At 35.8% G+C, this 26,184-nt stretch overlaps 1 protein-coding gene across 1 annotated transcript; it reads right to left on the bottom strand.

The window, feature by feature from the left end:
• Nucleotides 1-3,979: 3,979 nt before the first annotated feature.
• LOC122705430 (olfactory receptor 4K1-like) lies at nucleotides 3,980-4,885 on the bottom strand. Its single transcript, XM_043920796.1, has one exon. It carries the CDS (start codon nucleotides 4,883-4,885, stop codon nucleotides 3,980-3,982), a length of 906 nt encoding a protein of 301 aa, XP_043776731.1.
• Between the last annotated feature and the right edge of the window lie 21,299 nt (nucleotides 4,886-26,184).

Genomic DNA, 26,184 nt, shown 5'->3' on the forward strand with positions numbered 1-26,184 from the left:
GTAACTCATGGAAGCCCAAGTTACTTCAGACAACTTCATGTAATGCAAATGCTTAAATAAATATACAAAATTTGGAGATTTTTTTCCCTAAAGTCACCATTTTATAATATTCAGACTAGACCATGTATTATGAGGTTACATTGAACTCTTTAGGTAACAAGTTGTTTGATAGCCGATTAATCCCAGGAATTGCTTGGTGGAAATTTTTGAAAAACTGTCAGTTATACACTTCTAATCTGCCTAGTGTATGGCCTTATACATCACCCTGCTTGGGTTCAATTAATCAATTTAATTCAATCAATTGAATTAATATAACTAATATTGTCAAAAGTTTGAGGGGGTTGTGAAATATCTAAGTCTCCTTTGATTTCAAGTTAGGATGTGAAAAAATCATATTTTTTCTGAAAGACAAAAAATGTGTGAGGGGGGATTTAAAACCTGCAGAAATGAAACAGAGTAATAGAAGTGGAGTGGACAGAAGATGGATAAGACAGCATAATAAAGGGAGATTGAAAAATGGTAGAAGAAAAGCATTTGGGAGAACCTCATAATATATTTCATGAGCTTGGCCTCTGGCTACTAAATCTCACGCTAGCTTGTCTCAGTTCCGGAGTCAAGTCATCTACAGTTGGCTTTGGACAGGAAACTTATGAATATGTTGTTATTTCACAATTTTCTGAAATTATAACTTAATCCATCAATGAATATTCCTCCAACATTGGAACATGTTGGTGTGACCATAGCCTGGCTGGTTTTATCATTAGCTAACATCCATTCTGTCCAAATCATTTGCTGACTATTTTTCTCTAATAACTCATCTTATATAACTTTTTTGTGTCAAAACATGGGTCTCAAGTATGTGTTATTGTGTATTACCTGTATAAATAACAAAAATAATTTAATTTATGGTTTACTTTGATAACTAGAAGACTGAGCCAAATTCCCTGCAAAGCTTGAAAGGACCTTATGTTTGAGTATTGTGATCCAAGGTTCATTTATGATTATCAATCATTTCAGTTGTACATTTTATGTTTTTCCTATTGACAATTATTTCATTGCTTTTATTTGTATTTTTAATGGATTCTTGTTAGGTACATTAATTAAAAAGAACAATGTAAAGCCAGATTTCTCTTTGGGTAGTTTGCTATACTTTTTGAAAGTAGTAAGAGAAGGAAGAAAACTAAAGTCTAAAGTTCTAAGCATAAACGTTCTGAAGGGCAAAACTGAATCATCTGAATTCTTTGAGACTGAGGAGAAAAAGATCCTGTAGAATCATCGTCCAAACTTGGAAGGGATCTATCCAAGGAACAGGAACAAACTTGAGGTGTACTAAGTCTTACAAAATTTACAATCCAGACTCAAACAGGCTTTAATACTTGCTTGGATTGAAGTGATCACACCTTAATCTTTTATGCCTCATAGAAGAGAGAGTAGATAATTTGTGGAGGAATAGTGACTCAGATGGAAAAGATTCCACCTGCAATGCAGGAAACCTGGGTTTGATCCCTGGATCGAGAAGATCCTGTGAAGAAGGAAATGGCAACCCACTACAGTATCCTTTTGTGGAGAAATTAGTGGACAGAGGAACCTGGCCGGGCTTCAGTCCATGGGATCACAAAGGGTCAGACACAATTTGTTGACTAACACACACACACATATCATGCCAGAACTAAATGTTCTTCTATACACAGGATTTAAAATAGAAAAAAATAATATATGATGTATAAGTAGCAGGAATATGTAACTGATAATTAACAGGAAAATAATAGAAGTAGACTATGGATAGCTCAATTGTTGACATTAGCAAAGAGCATAATTCATATAATCTAAAGCGATATTAAGAAGTTTAAAAACTGAAAAAATTTTCACAGAGAAACAATCTAAGAAAGAACCAAGGGATATTTTGAAATAAAATTAAATATGTGCAATTATGAATTTAAGGGGGCTTAATTTAAAAACAGACTGGACACAGCAGAAGAAAGGCTCAGTGGATTCAAAGACAAGTCAGTAGATATTATCCAAACTGAGTAAAGAGAGATTAAAAGAACAAAAAATGTCAGAATATATAAGCATATGAAAATAGCAATTCCTTTGTTTAAGGTTCGTTCCTGAGATTTTCTATTGGGAATGTTACAAAATACACAGAACCATGTCATCTTTTACTTCCCTGGAGGCTCAGCTGGTAAAGAATCTGCCTGCAATGCAGGAGACCTGGATTCAATCCCTGGGTGAGGAAGATGCCCTGAAGAAGGGAATGGCAACCCACTCCAGTATTCTTTCCTGGAGAATTCCATGGAGAGAGGAGCCTGGTAGGCTGCAGTCCATGCGGTCGCAGAGTTGGACACGACTGAGTGACTAGCATACATGTCATCTTTAAAAAGTAATATAAATTTGAGATACATCTAGATCCATGGACTCAGATAAATGGATGTAAACTTGTATAATTTTTTGAGGAAGATTTCTGAAGAAAAGTTTTGTTTTGTTATATGTAGTAATGAGTAATTCACAAACTTTGTACATAATCCTGTATTTACAGGCTATTTGAACACTGCATTGAATTAAATAGTTTATTACAAAACTAATTTTTTTGCCCTACCTATATGATGAACTGCCTAACCTATTTATGAATTGGAAGGAAAAAAGCAAAATCTCTAAACGTTTTTTAATATAGTCATCTTTGTATTTCATATACATCATTAAAAGACAATTACAATGTTTCACAAATGACTAAAACATAATATTGAGGGAACAAAACTCTATCCAGATTATGATTATGATTCAACTTTCTGAATATGATTAGGAATGCTTAATGATTACTTTTATAGATATGTCTATAGAAGGTAACTAGAATGTTAACTAATTGATGACTATTGTTTTGTGTCAGGAAATGTTTGTCGGAAGGATTCCTACGTGCTGTCTCTCATGAGTCCTTTGTCCCTCTTCAAGCGGAACAGCACGCTGCTCCCAGGGACTGATGTCATTGTGTGAGGCAGGCTTGGGTCTCCTTTAGTAAACATTCTCTTTAGGTCAAAACTGCTTAGTCTTGCTCCCCTTTCTTGAGATATGGATTGTCTCCTGACCTTGTGGCTAACATTACCCCTTGTTCCCTTAGTAACATTTGCTGTACGTTTGGTTTTCTGATCTCTATCATTCCCGAAAGAAGTTTCTTGTACCACAGCCTATATATACTCATATAAAAATCATTAAAGCACCTTTGCTCCTTCAAAGCTTAGGTCCCCGTGTCTTTTTTGTTTCTCTCTCTCTCTCTGTCTCTTTTTCTGGCTGATTCTCTGGAGCGTGGAGACCTGTCATACTCACTTTCCTGCCTGGGCTTCTAAGACCCTCTCAAGAAGGCACTTTGTGCCTTCATCCCCTTGAGAGGGCACCTGGTGCCTTCTTGAGCAATGCAAGTCCTGTGTCAAGGGCTTTATTGGTCCTCTGCGTAAACCAGGGAATATCAGCCTTTCTCTCTTTTACTTTCTTATCATCGACTCCGTACCACCAGGTTCCAGTCCATTAAAGGACCCCAACAGTTTTGTAAAAGTAAAGAGAGCAATATAATGCAGTAACTTATTAAAGAAAACTTTAGAGAAAGTCTATGTGAAATGTTCTCCTAAAAGAAATGCATAGGATAATAGAAAATTTCCTGATAGGGTGGTCAGTATTGAAGTAATAGTAAAAATATAGTAATATAAAATAGTAACATTCTTACTAATTTCAAGTCATTCTTGAGAACAATCAAAATCATACTTCTAAAGACTGGTCAAATTTCCCTATCAGGAACTCATTTTAACAATTTTAGAATCCTAAAGAATTGACACAAAATTTTCATCAAGAGACACACATAATTTCCATATGTGAATTGGGGAACTCGTCCCAGTCTTAAGTAACAGGGTAGGTGTGGCCAATTTAGTGCACTCACAGTAGATATTCTGATAATTTGAAATGATGAAATACCAAAGAAATCCACACTCTGTCATCATAGTCGCTTAATGGCATTTCTAATCTCTTTGTTTCTTAAAGTATAAATGACTGGATTTAGTAGTGGTGTGATGATGGCATAAAATACAGCAAGGAACTTGTCCACCCAAGTGATGCTGAGTGGACATAGGTAGATGAAGATGCAAGGCCCAAAGAATAACATGACCACTGTGATGTGGGCAGTGCAGGTAGAGAGAGCCTTGGATACCCCACTCTTTGATTGGTGGTAGACAGTAAGCAGAATATAAGAGTAAGAGATCAGCAACAGAATGAAGCAAATGGTTGCAAGTACCCCACTGTTAGCATTTGTCAACACTTCTAGAATATAAGTGTCCATGCAGACTAACTTGATCACCAGTGGAATATCACAGAAAAAGCTATCCAATTTTCTGGGTCCACAGAAGGGCAGTTGTGTAATTATAGCTAGTTGGCTTATTGAATGCACAAAGCCAATGATCCATGATGTCATCACTAGTCGAATGCACATTTTTGTATTCATGATGCTGGAGTAATGGAGTGGCTTGCAGATGGCCACATAACGGTCATAGGCCATCATCACTAGGAGCACCATTTCACCCCCTCCAAAAAAATGTCCAAAAAACATCTGGCACATGCAACCTCTAAAGGAGATGGTTTTATTTTCTTTCAGAAAGTCTGTGATCAGTTTCGGGGTGGCTACTGAGGAATAGCATAAGTCAGAGAATGACAGATTTGCTAATAGGAAGTACATAGGGGAGTGGAAGTGAAGGTCAGCAATAACTAGGAGCACAATGAAGACGTTGCCTGAAATGGTGATCAAGTAAAGTGAAGAAAATACCACTAGGAGGAAGGCCTGGAGGTCCCATGAGTCACATAGCCCAACAAAAATAAATTCAGATACCACAGACTGGTTCACTTCTTCCATTCAGTTCAGTGTCTTCTAAATTTATCTGAAGAAAAGATGTAAAGATAGATTTTCTAAATAAACATTCTGTGCACCAAGTGTGTTTTTTATGCACTGCTAATGGAAGCATGTACTTACATAATCACTGTAAAAAGCAATTGGCCTTCTCTTTTAATGCTCAATATACATATATTCTATGGTGCAGCAATTTCACTCCCGTTTGTATGCTCAATGTAAAATCTTGCATCTGTATATAAGGAAAATTTACAGCAATGCCTATAAACATAGTGATAGAATCTTAACAAAGTCCAACTATATAATACTCCATGAATGTGTGTTAGTAAAATATAGTAATAAAGAAATAAAGAGCCTCAAATAGATCCGTCTCTCAGCATAAATTTTATAAGATGAAGAGCACTACAAAAATAACAGTATATTTTGCAGGAACTTGTATAAGTAATAAAACTATGTCCCAAAATGTAAGAAGTAAGTAACCTCAATTGCAGGAATCCAAGATTCTGTGTGAGGATGAACACATAAGCAGTTGTCCATTATTATCATCTGTTTAGGTCTTGGACTGGGCAGTGTTTCATAGGTATAGTTTTATTATTATATAAACAAGCAAGCAAACTCAAAATGGACATGGAAAAATGAGAATATACTGTGAATCAAGAATGATGATCTACGCAGGCCCAGGTTGGATGCATGAGACAAGTGCTCGGGCCTGGTGCACTGGGAAGACCCAGAGGGATCGGGTAGAAAGGGAGGTGGGAGGGGGATCGGCATGGGGAATACATGTGAATCCATGGCTGATTCATGTCAATGTATGACAAAAGCCACTACAATGTTGTAAAGTAATTAGCCTCCAACTAATAAAAATAAATGAAAAAAAAAAAAAAAGATCATCCTTGACGTGTATTATGAGATGCATGACCTTGGGGCAAATGACACAGCATCCTTAAGTCATTTTTCTCATTTTGTAAAGTGGGAATGATGAGTGTCTACCTTATATAATGGTATTGTTGGAAAGAGTAAGTTAAATATGCATATAAAGCTTAAAAAAAATGATGATCTATTCAATACAGCAAATGTGAGTTAAGTAGTGGTTTCAAATAATGGCATTTGCATTTGTTAATTGAAGTATAGTTGACTTACATTAAATGACTTAAATTCTGCCATCTACAGCAACATGGGTGGACCTATAAAGTATTACTGTTAGTGAAATGACAGAGAAAGACCAGTACTGTTTGATATCACTCATATTTGGAATCTGAAAAGTAATACAAAAAGTGATATTTTATTAATATCTTTTGAAGCTGTGTGGTAAAAAGATATTTATTATACCTAAAATAAATTTGAAAAACTCAAACAATATTTAACACCTTATTGAAGACTAAGAATAATTTTAATGAATGGATCCACTAAAAAAGAGATATTAATACTAGTTTTGATAAAATGACAAATTTTTTTTACCAAGAAACATATGTGTATAAGAGCAGATAAGCTAATCAAGGATAGTGTGGAAGACTACCTGTTGCAGGCATAAGGAGTAAATCAAAAGCATCAGGAAGAAACGTATTCTGTTCATGAAATTCAAAGCTATATAGCCTGTAATTGAGATAAGAAGATATGTGTTTCCCAAACTGTGTGAAGTTGCATCACTGCTCTTGGCACTCATTGCTCTGGTTTTGCTTTCCTTTAGTCTTGGTTTACTCTGCCTGTTTTCTATAATTGAAGTTGTTCTTGATTATATTTTTTTTGTTTAAACCCACAAAGTTATCACATACTAGGGATGAAAATAAGAATAGAATTAGAAAACACTAGATGTAGAATGGATTTTTAATTTTTTCTGATAGGGCAAACAGGAATTTATTGAATAATTACTTCCTGTAAACTGTAATCACTTTTGAGCACATCAGTGAAAAAAAAGTGGATTGCAGTCATTCGAGGTTATACTAAAGAAGTAAAAGGTCATGCCTACTTTCTCAACTAGTTGCCATAAATGTTGTTAATATTATTTTAGTTGAATTACAACAGATAAAATATCACTGCTAAATTAATTATGAAAAATGAAAGTGAAAGTTGCTCAGTTACGTCTGACTCTTTGTGACCCCACGGGCCATTCCAGTCCATGGAATTTTCCAGGCCAGAATACTGGAGTGGGTAGCCTTTCCCTTCTCCAGGGGATCTTCCCAGCCCAGGGATTGAACCCAGATCTCCAGCATTGCAGGTGGATTCTTTACCAGCTGAGCTACTATATTTAATTTTCAAGCAAATACTAGATTGGAGAAGTAAATCTAAAGATTTTAAGAGTACAGTTGTAAAATCAAATGAGTCAAAGCAAGACTCACAAAAAAGAATCAGAAGTTAGGATAATTAAAAATAAAAAAGAAAAGGAGACAATTCTCATTTTTTTAAGCTGATATTCTCAGGGTCATACATAAATTAAATTTGTCTGTTTCTTTGTATCCGTGTCTCTCTCTCTGACTAGCTCCCCTGTGCTAGAAATTTTCACCCACATTGTCTAAAGTAATCTTCCCAATAAGCCCAAGAAAGACGTCTTATTCTGAGTTTGACCATCAGTGTAACCTGTTAGAGTCTCAGAGCTGAGAAATAGCATGACTGGAGTATGTATGTATGTATGTAGTGTGGATGGAAATATGATATTGAAACATTCTCTTAAATGTGATAAAGGAAGGGAACTAAGGGAGAAATTAAGATATTTACAGAGCATATACACTATATTCTTACCAGAGAGACACCATATTTGATCACCTTTTTTCCCAAGAATAAAGCATTGTTTATATTCTTAACTAGAGGCTGAAATAAAATCATTACTTTGTCAAAACAGAATCTGCTTTCTGTTGTGATCAGCATTCATGGGGGACTGTGAGACATATATTTAGTGTAGAAAGTGGCCTCTGGGATAAGAGACTCTCAAGCTATGTTCCTTTGGGACCACTTTATTCTGAGTCTCTGAATTGAGAGTTCACTTGGAAAGTGTTTCTTTTGTGTGGGTCAGAAAGAGACCTGTGGGGACAATGATAAAAACTCTAATGGTGGAAGTTAAGCATAGTTTTAAAACATCTCTTTGCTTGCGGTTTTAAAAAAGAAAAAAATTATTCCAGAACTAATTTGTCATGTCTAGTTCCAGATGACTTGGGTGGGTGGACAGGGGATGACCAACAGAGGGAGATGACCTAGTCACTGCTGTACACCACCTATGTCCATGGTGAAACAGTCAGCCTTGAGCTGCTGGTTTTGTTGGGTTTCAATGAAGATTAGAAACATTATAAAGTATCAACAATTTCTGATTGGAATGGAAACCCAGGGTAAATCAAGAAACTTCTTCTTTAAGTCCAATATTCTTGAACATAGGGTAGCACAAACATATAAATATGACAACTATACTAAAATATCCTTGAATATGGAGGGGGCAGAGTCAAAATACTTCATCTTAGCTCCACATAAACTCATAAAGAAAGGGTGGATATAATGCAGCATATCTGCAGGATGACTTTTCCTTTCCTTTCCTTCTCATTGTTAGAGAGCTTTGGATAAACAGACATTTCACTCGTCCTGAGTGATGGGGGACTTTGGACAGGTTCCAAGCATTTATATAAACTTCATAGTCACTGTCTTATCTACCTGGTAAATCTATCTATGTGTTCTAGGGAGGAAATGAATCCCATGTTTTAGCTTCACCAAGTTTTTAGGTGACACAACAGTAGAGGAGGATGGTGACAAGATTCTATTCAGTTAATCTAGGTAGTAAGACTGTTATTCTTATACTCCTACAGCTTCTAGGAAATGAGGCTTTTAAGCAAAGAAATCAAATGGGGCAGCCAACCAAATAATAATGTATTGAAATCTCTAGCCTGACTAATACAATTCTAAATAAGGGCATACATTTGGAAGACAGCTTTGTAGTGCCTTATAAAGCTAAAGATACTATTGCCATATGATAAAGTAGTAGTACTCCTAGGTATTTACCAAACTGAGTTAAAAAATTCTGTTCATACAAAACCTGAATTTGAATGTTTGTGGCAGCTTATTCATAATTATCAAAAACTAGAGATAACCAATATTTCCTTCAATATGTTAGTGGACAAACTGTGATACGTCCTTATAATGGAATACTATACAACTATAAAGTAATCTATCAAGTCATGAATAGATATAGAAAATCCTTAATATCTTGCTACATGAAATAAGCCAATCTGAAAAGTCTACATACTATATGATTCCCCATATGTGACATGCTAGAAAATGCAAAACTATGGACACAGTGAAAATATAGGTGATTCTCAGGGATTCAGGGGGATGGATGAATAGCTGAAGCATGGGAGATTTTAGTATGGTGAAATTACTTTTTATGATGCTGTAGTTTTGGATATATGGACTCAGACATTCGCTGCATCTCTTTGAGGACCTAAAAGGAATGACAATGTAGTAACAATGAATGCAAATTTGCTTCTAATGCCATTACCCACTAAAAGGAGCCAAGAATCTTTGGAGAAATGGCTATTGTCGGAATAGGGAAGAAAGAGGAAGAATGGTGCAAAATAATCTTGGAGCATCCTTTAGTCTTAGAATATAAGGAAGTGCTCAAACATACATAAAATCACAAACTTTGATGTGGATATGTATCAAAGGGACTTAGGAGGCAAATAAAAAATCTCCCAGTATTAGAGTGTAATAATAATTATATATATATATAAATATAATATATGTAGATTATAGTTCACAGTATTAGATTCTAATCCAAAGTAGAAAATAAAATCTATGGTTTCATACATATATAAATGATTGAATAAATTAGTACATGAGATAGAAGAGAAATCACCCATGTAGAAGAATAACAGAAAAATTATGCTGTCCTATATGAGGGGAACTTAGCTCCCTATTCCTTAAGTATTGGCCGAGTAGAGTGACTTATTTTTTTCAAAAAGTGCATCATGGATAGTAGAGAAAGAAACTTTACAATGAAGCAACTGACAAACATTTCAGTCAGATAATCAAGGGCAATGTTAGTAGTATAAATCAAGTGGATGGTATAGACCTTTGATAGGAGGTGATGAAAATAGGACTTTACCTGTGATGTTCCTCCCTTGAGCCCATGATTCTGGTGTAATCATGGGAAAAATGTCAAGTAAATGTCAGTACAATGGTATCCTTCTTATGTTGCAGTTCCTTAAAAAGTTAAACTTACAATTATCCTACAACCCATCAATTTCACTCCTAGTATTTAATCCCAAAGAAATAAAAACAGATATTGAAATAACAACTTGTATGCAAATGTTTAGAGTAGAATTATTCCCAATGGCCAAGGATGGAAACAAGCCAAATGTTCATCAGTTGATGAATGGATAAACAAATGTGGTAATCCATACAAAGGAATATCATTCAGCCACAAAAAGGAACAGTGCACTAATGCGCATTTCAATATGGTTAAACTTGAAAACATTATGCTAAATGAAAGATGCCAGACACTAAAGGTAACATAATTGTTTTCATTCTTTTTTGTATACAATATCCAGAATAGGTTAATTCATAGAGACAGGAAGCAGACTAATAAGTGCCAGGGGCTTATTAGTGGACAGTGATTGGGAAGAAATGATGATTTAAAATGATGATTTAACAGTACTGTGAATGTACTAAATTCCATTGGATTGTATTCTTCAAATGATTTATACCATATTATGTGAATTTTACCTTCATAATAAAATAACATAAAATTTAATACTAAAAAACACATGAGAAAATATCATTTTCCATCATGAACGAAGACTTTAGTTATCCACTTTGTTTTAGCTTATTTTTTTCAAAATCATACTTGGCTTATGTGTACCTTTCCCTTTTTAAGATAAATGTATAATTCTTATGTAAAAGAGAATGCTGCAGTTCACACACTAAGTTTTTGCTCATTTCTCTCCAGGCTAGATGTTATGTAGAAACTAGTCTAGATTTTTATAAAATGAGATAATAGCAGTTTAACCAACAGAAATCAAATTTTTAGGACAATGTGTTAAAATGGAGCTCCCTGGTGGCTCAGGGGTGAAGAAACTGCCTGCCAATACAGGAGACCAGGGTTCAGTCCCTGGGTCAGGAAGACCTCCCTGGAGAAGGAAATGGCAACCCACTCCAGTATTCTTGCCTGAGAAATCCCATGGACAGAGGAGCTTGGAAGGTTACTAGACCATGGGGTTGCAAAGAGTCAAGCATGATTTAGCAACTAAACAACAAAATAATGGTGTTAAATAAGATAAGAATGGTGATGCTTGGTCTTCTGTATGTGCACATGGATTTTCTGAATAGCATTAGAGAGTTAGAGATATTTGGCATGTCAGAATTTAGTTAATGTATATAAAAAAATCACGGGCTGAATACCAAAGCACACAAATTCTATTACCTTTTCTTCTATTAACTGATATGTCACGATCTTATTTCTTCATCTGATATGAAAGAATATTGGGTTTCCATCTCACCATTTTATTAGAAATAATAAATGAGATAATATAGGCAAAAATACTCAGCTAGGCATAAAGCAAAGTAGACCTGTGAACTCTTATTTATATGTTCTGCAATGATCTAAAAGAGAGAAAATATAGCCTAGGAATTAAATCCATGGACATTGAAATCATAAATTATTGTGTTTGAGTATTAGACCTGACTTCAGCTTATTAACTTCTGCTAACATGTTAAATTTCCATATCATTTAATATTAGTATCTCTAAAATGGGGATGGTAATTGTATTAATGAGTAAAAAGCAGGTTTAGTGTTTTCAAGGAGTTTTTACTAATGTGTTTGTTAATAGGTATTCCTTTTTCGCTGGTATTGGTCTAAATGAAATTTATCAATAAACATTAAAATCTTAGGAGATACTGATTTTCCTTGAAGATATTTTGTTGTCATATTTTATTAGACATAGATTCCTTTGTTTTCCATTTACTTTTTAAATCAAAGTTCTAATAATTTTTTCTACTCTTAATGTCATGAGAATTCAAAGTAAAGCTCTCCTAATAAATGGCCAGGGGACTCAGTTCACTGAATCATCGAGGGTCCAAGCTTGCCCTGCTCTTCACAGGGTAAAGGAATGACTGAGAGACAAGGTGTTGGGATCAGCAAGAGACTTTACCACGAGCCAGCTGGCTGACTGAGAAGATGGTGCTCAGTTCAGTTCAGTTCAGTCACTCAGTTGTGTCTGACTCTTTGTGACCCCATGAATCGCAGCACACCAGGCCTCCCTGTCCATCACCAACTCCCGGAGTTAGAAGCGCAAGCTGGAATCAAGATTGCCGGGAGAAATATCAATAACCTCAGATATGCAGATTTCACCACCCTATGACAGAAAGTGAAGAGGAACTAAAAAGTCTCTTGATGAAAGTGAGAGAGGAGAGTGAAAAAGTTGGCTTAAAGCTCAACATTCAGAAAACTAAGATCATGGCATCTGGTCCCATCACTTCGTGGGAAATAAATGGAGAAGATGGTGCTAGCGCCTCAAAATAATCACCTTGTCAGGGCCTGGTTGCCAGGTTCTTTTATGGATCAGAGATGGGGTGGGGAGATGAGGAGACAAAGTAAAAATACTATTCAATCCTTGCAAATGTCCACCAGAATGCCAAGCCTCAGCCAGGGGGATGTGTGGGTTTCAATTCCTTGTGTTCCTTCACAGGCAGGCAGCTCAGGTTATCTCCCCGAGGCAGTCCATTATTCATGCTTACAAAAGTGGCAAGATGAGGGTTAAAGTTACAGAAGCAGATCCAGCAGAAATTCAAAATTAACCTTTCCCAGTTACAAAGGGTCACCAAAAAACTGTTGCTAGTCCTGGAACAGTTGTAAAGAGCACTAACCACAGAGATCAAATAGGGAAACATTTCTTGAAAGGTTCAATTATAGAGAAAATATTGTTTTCTGAGCACCTTTTTTTTCAGAGGTCAGATTATATGGGCCAGTATAATATAAGTGACTAGCCTGCTAAATTATCAGCTATTTTCCTTAAATGGGTAAAGCAGAGCACCTCTGGGACATTACAACAAATCTCCCACACCCTCTTTCCTCTGATTCTTATCTCCATTTCTATTTTCAATTCAGCAAGCATTTGCTGAACCACTACAGGTGACAGCCTTTTCAAAGGGAAGTTAGTATTTCATTCCAGATTGCTTGAATTGCTTCATATACCTTGATTGTTTCTTGATTTACAGGGAACCTTTTGGGTCTGGACTATGTTTCATGAGGAATTTGAAATGTTAGTTGCTCAGTCATGCCTGACTCTTTGTGATCCTATGGACCATAGCCTACCAGGCTGTTCTGTCCATGAAATTCTATAGTCAAGAATACTGGAGTGGGAAGCCATTCCCTTCTCCAGTGATTTTCCCGACCCAGGGGAATGAGTTGCCCTGCATTGCAGGCAGGGACTTTACCGTCTGAACCAAATAAGTGGAATACATATATTGGAAGGACAGAGGAGGGAATAAAAAGCCTCCAACTGCCCGGGTCCAGCTTGTCAGTCCAAATGGTCATTATGTCTTTGGACATAATCACCAAATGGTGATTAATCTTCCTCAACACCATCATGAAGTGGATGCTATCTTACTATTCAAGCCATTAAATTGATATGCAAAAAGAGCATTGTATTTTCAAGTGGAAATCATACTTAAGAAATTAGGTTTAGGCAGGTCTACAGACATAGAGAAGTTACATGAACTTATGACTCACTTCATTCAACAACTACTACTCTCCAGTTGCCTTCCTTTGCCCCCAACATACAGCTATAGTTAACACAGAGAATTCCTTATAATGAGTAGAATGAAAATTTAAAATTTGGGCCTGAACATACAGATGGTTTTGCATGATATGTTGGTAGCAACTAGGAGTAAAAGTCTACAGCTTTACTGTCCCAATTTAGTGACGTATTATGGTTGAATATAACTTAGTTGTGGTTAGTATTTGGGCTTCCCAGGTGGTGCTAGTGGTCAAGAACCCACCTGCCAATTCAGGAGATGTAAGAGATGCGGGTTCGATCCCTGGGTTGGGAAGAGCCCCTGGAGGAGGGCATGGTAACCCACTCCAGTGTTTTTGCCTGGAGAATCCCATGGACAGAGGATCCTGGTGGGCTACAATCAGGAGTTGAACATGACTGAGCAACTTAGCATGCACATTGTCACTATTCTGTTTATGGTTCTGAAAAACACTAATAAGAGATTCTCCCATTTGGAAGAAATGCAAGCAATGTATTTGGTTGTCCACTTTGTTTGGCTAGAAGCATGCATATATACTGATTCATGAAAAGTTATTAATTGTTTGGTCAGATGATCAGAGCTTAAAGTAAATAGAATTGGAACACTCTGGGTAAAGAATTCCTTGGGGAGAATTGGTGGTAATTGATCTCTCAGAATGGGCACAGATTATGAAAAATCTGTGTCTGGTGTATTCTTACCAAAGGGTATCCATTATAGAGGAAACTTTAGTAGTAGACTAATAAATTCTATGCATGCTAACCTCTTTTTTCCAGCCATCTCCGGGGCTTGCTAAATGGGATTTTGTACAAAATAACCACGGTCAGAAATCATGTATTGCTATCACTGCATTTGATCAAGTTTATTTTATAGCAAAGCAATTAGCAACAACAATGATTATAGAAGTGGATTTGTGGTCATGGAATTCATCTATCATAACATGTACTTAACTACCCATAAATAGCTGATATAATAAATGGTATGATGGCATACTGAAGACTTCCTTATGAGTCTTTTAGGAAGTAATATCTTCATTCTCTGATTCTGGAATCAAAATGTGGAAGTTATAGTTAATCTTTACACTCTGATGCTTCATAACCCACTCACAAAATGTTTGCTTCCCACCTACCAATTTGAACACTTCCACCAGAGTAGATAGTATTTTCACTAACTTGGATGTTAAGACTGACTACTGGCCATTTTGTGATGAAACTGAAAGAGAAGAGTGAAAAAGTTGATTTAAAGCTCAGCATTCAGAAAACTAAGATCATGGCATCTGGTCCCATCACTTCATGGGAAATAGATGGGGAGACAGTGGAAACAGTGCAGACTTTATTTTTTTGGGGGGCTCCAAAATCACTGCAGATGGTGATTGCAGCCGTAAAATTAAAAGACGCTTACTCCTTGGAAGGAAAGTTATGACCAACCTAGATAGTATATTAAAAAACAGAGACATTACTTTGCCAACAAAGGTCCATCTAATCAAGGCTATGTTTTTTCCAGTGGTCATGAATGGATATGAGAGTTGGAGCATAAAGAAATCTGAGTGCCAGAGAATTAATTATTTTGAACTGTGGTGTTGGAGAAGACTCTTGAGAGTCCCTTGGACTGCAAGGACATCCAACCAGTCCATCCTAAAGGAGATCAGTCCTGGGTGTTCATTGGAAGGATGCTGAAGCTGAAACTCCAGTACTTTGGCGACCTCATGCGAAGAGTTGACTCATTGGAAAAGACCCTGATGCTGGGAGGGATTGGGGGCAGGAGGAGAAGAGGATGAGAGAAGATGAGATGGCTGGATGGCATCACCGACTCAATGGGCATGAGTTTGAGTAAACTCCAGGAGTTGGTGATGGACAGGGAGGCCCGGCATGCTGCGATTCATGGGGTCGCAAAGAGTTGGACAAGACTGAGAGACTGAACTGAACTGGGCATTTAAGTTTGGCTAAAGACTCTATAAAACTATGCATCTCACTGATTAATATCTGTGAGAATGATTATAAAAGAAACCAGTGAGAATTAAGGAGAATTTGCCTTTCTGATAAGTGTGTGAAAAATAATGCCTGATGGTATGAAAGTGACTATAATGTTTGAATTGAAAGCATGTGATACTTGCATTTGTTGTGGCAAATTATATTACAAGACAATATAAGCTGCATTTTTCATCCTTATGCTCTTCTATATCCAGAACATTAGAAAATTCATACAAACTGTACTTAAGTGGTTTATTTTTTAAGGAGAGAAGTAAAAAGATACCCATTATTCTAGGTAGGATAAAAGATGCTTTGAAAATACAGAGATGACAGTGCAGCAAATGAATGGGCATACCCATGAGAAAGAGCTGAGGCGACCGCCCGAGATAGAGACAGCCTTGTGGTTGGCTCTTGGTCTTTTGGCACCACCTCTGTGCAGACATGTTCTTGGTGATGTTTCTTCCATTCCCAACTTTCACTTCATGATAAAATTAGCTTGCAAACCATATTACTCCCAGTATTTTTATACAGTTATATTGATAGAGGCACTCTAATATTTTATTCTTGGCATAATTTATTCTTTCACTCTCAGGAATGATTTTCTATTGTACTGTGTAGTGTCATATAATAAATGAATAATTTTGGAAATCAGATTGATCTTTGAATCCTTAAGTGAAGAAAAAATTAAGTTGTACTATCTTGAGGAACTGTATTTCATATTTCTGAGTCTCATTTTCTTATCCATAATTTGGATAATATAATAATAGTAAATTTATATAATACACATAACAGTGGTATAGAGCAGGCATTCAAGGATGATAAGTACTATTTTTTTGCTAAAATTGTTTTAATTTTTTCACTTTAGTTGAAGCATAATTGGTTTATAATATTTTACAATATTAATTTTAGGTGTACAGCAAAATGATTTGGTTATATATGTATGCATATATATGCGCTCAATATATGTATTCAGCTATTATAGGTTATTGCAAGATATTGCATATAATTCCATGTGATATATAGTAAATCCTTGTTGCTTATCTATTTTATGTATAGTACTTTGTATCGGTTAATTCCATTCTCCTCATTTATCCCTCCTCCCATCCTTTCCCCTTTGGTAACTCTGTTTCCTTTGAGAGTCTGTTTCTGTTTTGTGTGGATTCATTTTTATTATTTTTATATTCTACACATTTCTACACGGAAGTGATAGCATATAATATTTCTCTTTCTCTGCATGACTCATTTCACTTAGCATGATTTTCTCTATATTCAGCTATCTTGTTAAAAATGACAATACTTCATTCTTTTTTTTTTCATTCTTTTTTGTATCTGAGTAATATTCCAGTAAATGTGTGTGTGTGTGTGTGTGTGTTTGTTTGTGTATCACATCTTCTTAAATCATTCTTCTGTTGATGAGCAGTTGCTTTGTTTCCATGTCTTGGCTATTTTAAATAATGTTCCTATGAACATTGGGGTGCATATATCTTTTCAAATTAAGTTTTCATGTTTTCTGGATATATGGCCAGGAGTGGGATTGCTGTACTTTTTATTTCTAGGCTCTCTATTTTGTTCCATTGACCTATATGTCTATTTTGTGCCAATACCATGCTCTTTTGATACTGTAGCTTTACAGTACAGTCTGAATTCTAGAAGGGTTATGTCTCCAGCTTTGTTCTTTTTCTTCAGGATTGCTTGGCAATTCTGGGTCTTTTGTGGTTCCATAAAAATTTTAAGATTGTTTGTTCTAGTTCAGTGAAGAATGCTATGAATGTTTTGAAAAGTATCACAGTAAATTTGTAGATTGCTTTGGGTGGTATAGCCATTTTAACAGTATTAGTTCTTCCAATCTAAGAGCATGAGATATCTTTCTATTCCTTTGAATAAGTTTCAGTTTCCTTTATCAGGGTTTTATAGTTCTCAAAATACAGATTTTTCACCTCCTTGGTTAAAATTATTCCTAGGTATTTTAATTTTTTTTTTTTTTTTGGTATTTTACTTTTGACACAATTTTAAATGGAATTTTTTTTTGCTTTCATTCTCTGATACGTCATTGTTATGTAAGTACATCACTTTTATTCTGCCATTTTTCTATTTTTGTTTCCATATTAAGAGAAATAAAATTTCTATATGTATCATATTTTTACTTTAGAACTTTTATTGTTGATTCTTACAACTGAATTTCAATTTACTTAATTTATACCTCTAAAGGAAAGCAAATTTTATTTTTTATTTAAAATTTTTAGGAATTTTTAGGAACAAAAACTCTCAACAAAATTTGAAATAGTTTCCTCTAAGATCAGGAACAGAACAAGGATGACCAGTCTCACCACTTTTGGTTAACATAGTATTGAAAGTTCTAGCCATAGCAGTTAGGCAATAAAAATGAGTCCTCAAAATCTGAAGAGGGCTTCCCTGATAGCTCAGTTGGTAAAGAATCCGCCTGCAAGGCAGGAGACCCTGGTTTGATTCCTGGGTTGGGAAGATCTGCTGTAGAGGGGATAGGCTACCCACTCCAGTCTTCTTGAGCTTCCCTTGTGACTCACTGGTAAAAAAATCTGCCTGCAAAGCTGAAGACCCACGTTCGATTCCTCGGTTTTGGAAGATCCCCTGGAGAAAGAAATGGCAACCCACTCCAGTATTCTTGTCTGGAGAATCCCATGGATGGAGGAGCCTGGCAGGCTACAGTCCATGGGGTCACAAGAGTCAGACACGACTTACTGACTAAACCAACCAACCAAAATCTGAGGAGAAGATGTAAAAATGTCACTATTTGAAGATCACATGGTACTATATATAAAGAGCTCTAAAGACTATACCAAAAAACTGTAAAAACTAATAAATTAATTCAGTAAAATCAGAGAGTACAAAATTGATTTACAGAAGTCTGTTGCAGTTGTACACACTAATATCAAACTGTCAGGAAGGTAAATTAAGAAAACAAACCCATTAAAATTTTATCAAAAATAATTTAAAAACCTAAGAATAAATATAATTGCAGAGGTTTAAGTTCTATATAGTGAAAACTGTAAGACACTGATGAAAGCAATTAGAAGATACAAATTAAAAAGATGTTTTGTGTCCATGAATTGGAAGAATTAATATCGTTAAAATGTTCTTGCTTCCCAAAGGAATCTACAGATTCAGTGCAATCCCTATCAAAATTCTAAAGGTATATTTCACAGAACTACAGCAAGTAATTATAAAATTTGTATAAATCAAAAACAATCCTCAATAGCCAAAACAACCCTGAGAAAGAAGAATAAAGCTGGAGGTATCATAGTGTCTGATTTTAACTATCAAGCTATAGTAATCAAAATATTTGGTACTGGCACAAAAACGGACACACAAGATTAATAAAACAGAGGTGAGAGTCCAGAAATAAACCCACATGAACATAAACAATTTATGACAAAAGAGAAAAGGTCATACATTGAAGAAAAATAGACTTCAATAAATGGTGTTGGGAAAAATGGACAGCCACATATGATAAAATAAAACTAGATCATTACCTTTCACCATTCACAGAAATTAACACAAAATGGATTAAAGACATGAGTGTAAGACCTGAAACCATAAAATTCTTAGAAGAAAGCATAGGCCATAACCATACTGACAGCAGTTTTATTGATGGTTTTTGTCCATGTGACTTCTGATGCAAGAGCTGCAACAGCAAAAAAAAAAAAAAAAAACAAAACAAAAGAAACTACAATAGCCAAAATGCTTCTGCACAGCAAGGAAAACTAGAAACAAAATTAAAAGAGAATCTTAGAAGTGGGAGAAGATGTTTGTAAATCACATATCTGACAAGTGGTTATAAAATATATAGTCATACAACTTAACAAGCAAACTGATTTAAAAATGGGTAGAGGGTCTGAATAGACATTTTTCCAAAGAAGACAACAAATACATGAAAAAATGTTCAATACCACTAATTCTTGGGGAAATGCAAATCAAAACCATAATGAGATATTGCTTCACACATGTTAGAATGACTACTGTTGAAAGGAAAGTGATAACAAATGTTGGAGTGGGTGTGACAGAAAAGGAGTCCTTGTACATTATTGGTGGGACTGTAAATTAGTGCAGCTGCCATGGAAAGAAGTATGGAGACTCCCCTAAAAATTAAGACTAGAGCTAACATATGAAACAGAAATTCCATTCTGAATATTTATCCAAAGAAAACCAAGCATACATAGGTGTATATGCACCCCTATATTCAGTGTCCCATTATTTACAATAGCCAAGATACAGAAACTAGTGTCCATCAGCGGATGAATGGGTGAAGGAGATGTGGTGTATGTACACAATGGAGTATTACCCAGCTCTAAAATAGAATGAACTCTGTCATTTGTGACAACATGGATGGACCTTGAAGGTTTTATGCCAGATGAAATAAATCAGATGAAGATGACAAATACTGTATGATTTCAGTAATATGTGAAATCTGGGACAACAAAGCAAACACAAAGTCATAGGTACAAAGACCAGATTAGTGATTGCCAAAGGGGAAAGGTATTGAAGAGTAGGTGAAATTGGTTAAGAGTGTCAGCTGATTGATGATGAATGATAAGTGTACTTAGACTTGGTGTTGATTACTTTGTAGGGTTTACAGATGTCAAATTATCATTCTGTACACCCGAAATTTATATAGTAAGTAAATAAACACATAAAAAATAGATAGAAGTAACCTGAAAAACATTAATTTTACTGAGCCATTTAAAATGCAATATATTAATAATATTGTAAGTCAACTATGCATCAATACATTTAGAAAAAATAAATATGCAATATTACTGAGTGTTTTAACACCGATTTAACTTCACCATTAAAATAATTGCATTCATTATGTAAAAAAACTTTAATGCCATTATATAAAAAATTTTACACCAAACATGGTTTCTCCTATATTATTTTCTAGATTACTTATAACTTACATTTTTCAGTACATCTGTGATCCATAATGAGTTAGTGTTTGTGAAAGATGTAAGGTCTATGTTTAGATTCTTGGGAGTTTTGCATGTGGATATCTAGTTGTTCCTTCTCTAACTAGATCGTTGCTGTATTTTATTGTGTTTGTTTCTTTGTTAACTGATTGACAAAGTTTCCTATGTACATCTATTTCTTGGTCTTTTATACTGTTACATAGATATCTTTCCATTCTTTAGCCAATACCACACTGTATTGATTGCTGTAGCTTTATAGTAAATCTTGAAGTCTAGTAATGTCAGTCTTCTGACCTTGTTCTTCTTCTTCATCCTTTTACTTCTAATCCATATCATTATATTTAAAGTGTGTTTGACATGTAATATGTAGTTGCATCAATATTCATGAGATATTGGTCTGTAGTTTATTTTGTGTCATTTTTGTGTTGCTTTTGCACCAGAGTAAAGTTGTTCCCTATTCCTCTATTTTCTGGAAGTGTGTGTTGAGAATTGGAGTTATTTATATATAATATATAAATTATATTTTATAAAACATAAATTATATATAAATATATACTATAAATAATATATAAAATATATAAATATTTGGTAGAATGCACCAGTGAAGCCATTAGGGCCTGGCTTTTTCATTTTAGTAAGTTTTCTAATTCCTAATTCAATTCTTTTTCCTTATGTCTTCAATTCGCTATTTTTTCTTGTGTCTTTTTTAGGTATTTGCCCATTCCATGTAAAATATCTAATTTATTGGCATATTGTTTTCTATAGTATTCTTTTTAATTCCTCAGCATATGGATAGACCACAATTTTCTTATTAATTTGACTTATTTCAAGTGTTGGTATTATGAACTGAGTGCTATGAACGTTTGCAAAGCCATTGTGTGGAACAAGAGACAATAATGGATTCCTTTCAGAATGTATTAACACTGGAGGGCAGTTCCTGCAGATTCAGGAACTCCAACTAGAACCCCAAATCTCCACGTTCAGTTTCTTATAGTTAGATCTGCTTCCCAGTTACACAAATTTAGCTTCTAGGTCTTTTTTTCCATTTCTTCTCTACCTTTTCTTCTATCTTTTCCTAGTCTCCACACCCACTGGACACCAATTCCCTAGGGCTTTGGTCTCAGCAGGTTGTCATGGAATAAAGGAGATAAACCAGCTCATGATGTAATATGCATGACTAAAACCAAGCAAATATGTTATGTTTGTAATTTTGTATACTTAAGTACTTTTTTTAAGGAAATGGTTTTATCACTAAAAGAATGACAAAAATAGTGGAATTTTAGGATGTGTGGCAAGTAATAATCAGTGAACGTTTTGGGGAAAGTACTCTTCCAGGCACTATTGAACTTTACCAAATATATGTATATTGTGTGTGGTCTGGTATAAAGCTGTTCCTATGCTTCCTCTCTGAAGATGGGTAAGACCATCTTTTGTGGACATGTCAAATACAGCTCTGATCTTTGTAGGATAGATACAGTGAGTTCTCTAAATGCCATGGCTTCTTTCCTACTTTCAGACAGTTGTGAGTGACCCAGAAAATCTTTCATGGATCTCTACCTATTTTTTGCATATTTATCTTTGGACTGAGAGAAAAGTAGTGGAGACACTGAGGTGTGTGCATTTATGATAGAATAGGTATGTTATTTTCTGTCATACTGCTTCTGTTTCAGTTATCATTCACAAGCTTTTGATTTGCTCTTTAAGGTGGGAATATTTCTTTATTTTTTCAATGGAACATGAGAAAACAATCTCTAAAGAATTTGGAATTTATAAGAAATGCCTTCTGAGGTAGACTGATCATAGTATGAAGACTTATCCATTATAATAGTTGTTTAGTTCTCAACTTTTGCCATTTGTAAACAAAATATTTGCCCGTTGTGTTTTTCAGGTTATTTGTTTTCATTGAATGAATACACAGGATTGTTTTCCTACTTCCTTTTGTCTCTGTAACCAGAGTTGCTACCAATGACTGAAATTTCTTCCTTAAAATTGCAAGGTCTTCTATAATTATAAAGTTCTAGTTTTTTTTTATTATGGTCAAGCGATACATAAAAATAACCTACCAAAAATGTGTATTGTTCTTTTATCACCAGGACTCCACTCTGCCAAAAATCTGACTTCATAAAATATAAAAATTCCACTTGCTATAGCTGCTGGTTTTCATCTAATGTAGCAATACCACAAACTAACAAAGAGGACTAAATGATAAGCTATCAATAAATCTATCCAAATGCACAGCTAGAGAAGCTACATTTTGTGTTTTATTATTGGGAATTAGTAGTGATGTGATGGCATCCAAAAGGCATTACATTAATTCTCTATAAAATAACACAGGTGATTAACATATTATTCAGTTTAGTTCAGTTCAGTCACTCAATTGTGTCTGACTATTCGCAACTCCATGGACAACACACTCAGGCCTCCCTGTCCATCACCAACTCCCAGAGTTTGTTCAAACTCATCTCCACTGAGTTGGTAATGCCATCCAACCATCTCATCCTCTGTCGTCTGTGTCTCCAACTGCCTTCAGTCTTTTCCAGCATCAGGGTTTTTCACATGAGTCAGCTCTTTGCATCAGGTGACCATAGTGTTGGAGTTTCAGCTTCAACATCAGTCCTTCCAAAGAACACTCAGGACTGATCTCCTTTAGGATAGACTAGTTGGATCTTGCAGTACAAGGGACTCTCAAGAGTCTTGTCCAACACCATAGTTCAAAAGCATCAGTTCTTTGGCACTCAGCTGTCTTTATAGTCCAACTCTCACATCCATGTATGACCACTAGAAAAACCATAGCCTTCACTAGACAGACCTTTGTTGACAAATGTCTCTGCTTTTTAATATGCTGTCTAGGTTGGTCATAACTTTCCTCCCAAGGAGTAAGCATCTTTTAATTTCATGGCTGCAATCACCATCTGCAGTGATTTTGAAACCCAAAAAAATAAAGTCAGCCACTGTTTCCCCTGTTTCCCCATCTATTTGCCATGAAGTGGTGGGACCAGATGCCATGATCTTACTTTTCTGAATTTTGAGCTTTAACCCAACTTTTCCACTCTCCTCTTTCACTTTCATCAAGAGGCTGTTTAGTTCCTCTCCACTTTCTGCCATAAGGGTGGTGTTATCTGCATATCTGAGGTTACTGATATTTCTCCCGGCAGTCTTGATTACAGCTTGTGCTTCTTCCAGCCCAGAGTTTCTCATGATGTACTCTGCCTATAAGTTAAATAAGCAGGGTGTCAATATACAGCCTTGACGTACTCCTTTTCCTATTTGGAACCAGTCTGTTGTTCCATGTCCAGTTCTAATTGTTGCTTCCTGACCTGCATACAGGTTTCTCAAGAGAACTGGTGAGGACAATAATAAAAGTTCTAATGGTGGAGTTAAGCACAGTTTTAAAACATTTCTTTGATTAACTTTTTTAAAAAGAAAAACATCATCCCAGAACTAAGTTGCCACTCTAGTCCCAGATGACTTGGATGAGTGGACGCGGGATGATGAGCGTTGGGAGATGAACTCGCCAGTGTGTGCTCAGGTGCCCCCTCAGTGCTGTACACCAAGTATGCCCATTGTAGAGCAGTCAGTCTTGAACTGCTTGTTTTATGGGGTTTTAATGGAGAATAGAGAGACATTTTATAGTGTCAAAAGTTTCTTTGATTATTTGAGCAATGATCATGATTGAAAAATGGGTACAAGGCAATACTGGGGCTTCCCAAGTGGCTCCCAAGAATCTCCTGCCAAGGCAGGAGATGCAAGAGACATGGGTACAATCCGTGGATGGGGAGGATCCCTAGTATAGGAAATGACAACCAACTCTAGTATTCTTGCAGGCATAATCTTTTGGACAGAGGAACCTGGCAAGCTACGGTCCATGGGGTCACGAAGAGTTGGACACAACTAAGCACTCTCATACCCAAAAGGCAATATTAACAATATTATTCAAAATAACAAAACAGTAAGGGAAGCTTACCTTTTATTTTCATTTTTACAATATTATATGATTTAGTCTTATGGGCAAGAATCCAACATTTTAGTGGTCTGAGAAGGAAATATGATAGTGTGTCTCTATCTGCCCATTGCTGTTACATTTTTTTTTAATCAGAAGAATAAAATTGTTCACATATTGGTGGTTATGGTTTCAGTTTGTTTTCTATGCAGTTACATACTAACATGTGTGCACTTTCAAATATATAATATGGAGGAATCTTTTTCTTTGAAAGATATACGGTGTTGAAGGATATTTTAAATTCCAGTTACTCTAAAATAATATGCTTAAATATATTTCATTCAATGTATATGGTTGTTTTTAGAGAAATTGAGAGAAAATTTACATAACTACACATTTTTAGTGTTCTTTTCACACTTTGAGAATGAATGGTTAGGGTTTGGAAAGCAGACATGAAAAGAATGAAGTAGAAGAGTGAGATTATTATATTTGACATGAACTATGTAGATAGTGTCAGTGATATCAATCCACCACTGGTCAACTTGGCTGATGATCAGGCAAAGGAGGGTCTTCTGTCTTGACTCACAGTTTAGAAACATCTGTACATTAAACTTTAGCTGACTATGTTTAGGAATGGAAACCAGAGATAACCCTTTAAACCATTTTATTAGGTTCCATTGTATGAATATCTCAAACACAGGGGAACACAAACATTTAATTATGATAACTACATTGAAATAACCTTGAATATGTGGTTGGGTGGAGAAGGAAATGGCAACCCATTCCAGCATTCTTGGCTGGAGAATCTCAGGGACGGGGGATCCTGGTGGGCTGCCGTCTATGGGGTCGCACAGAGTCGGACACGACTGAAGTGACTTAGCAGCAGCAGCATGGAGTTGGGAGAGGGCAGAGTCAAATCCCTTCATCTCAGCTCCACATCAGCTCATCAAGAATGGGTGGCTAACAAGGAGCATATCTACAGGATGACTTTCTATTCATTTTCTTCCCTTCTCATTGTTAGAAAGCTTTTGCTAAACAGACATTTCACCATTTGTCAGTGACTGGGGGCCCTGGACAGGTTTCCAGGGCTTATCTAAACTTCATGGTTGCTTCCTCTCTATCTAGTATATCTATTTATGTGTTTTAGGGAGTAAGTTAATTTTGAGTTTCAGCTCCACCAAGTTAGGAGACACAACAAGTGGAGGAGGTGGACATTCTATTCAATTAATCAAGATGTTAATATTGTTCTTCTTATACTCCTGTGACTTCTAGGAATTGGGGCTTTTAAAGAAGTCAAATGGGGCAACCAATGAAAGAGTAATCTAAAGAAACCTCTACAAATCAAAACCACAATGGGGTCCCATTACATGCCAGTCAGAATGGCTGCAATCCAAATGTCTAGAAGCAATAAATGCTGGAGAGGGTGTGGAGAAAAGGGACCCAACCCTCTTATACTGTTGGTGGGAATGCAAACTAGTACAGCAACTATGGAGAACAGTGTGGAGATTCCTTAAAATCCTGGAAATAGAACTGCCATATGACCCAGGAATCCCCCTGTTGGGGAAACCAGATCTGAAAGAGACATGTGTACCCCAATGTTCATCACAGCACTGTTTATAATAGCCAGGACATGGAAGCAACCTAGATGCCCATCAGCAGACGAATGGATAAGAAAGCTGTGGTACATATACACAATGGAATATTACTCAGCCATTAAAAGGAGTACAT

This window comes from Cervus elaphus, chromosome 12 (assembly GCF_910594005.1).
Source record: "Cervus elaphus chromosome 12, mCerEla1.1, whole genome shotgun sequence".
Lineage (NCBI taxonomy): Eukaryota > Metazoa > Chordata > Mammalia > Artiodactyla > Cervidae > Cervus > Cervus elaphus.

Bases quoted from the DNA above. Each gene is read 5' to 3' on its own strand.
- LOC122705430 (XM_043920796.1), bottom strand. From the start codon at position 4,885: ATGGAAGAAGTGAACCAGTCTGTGGTATCTGAATTTATTTTTGTTGGG.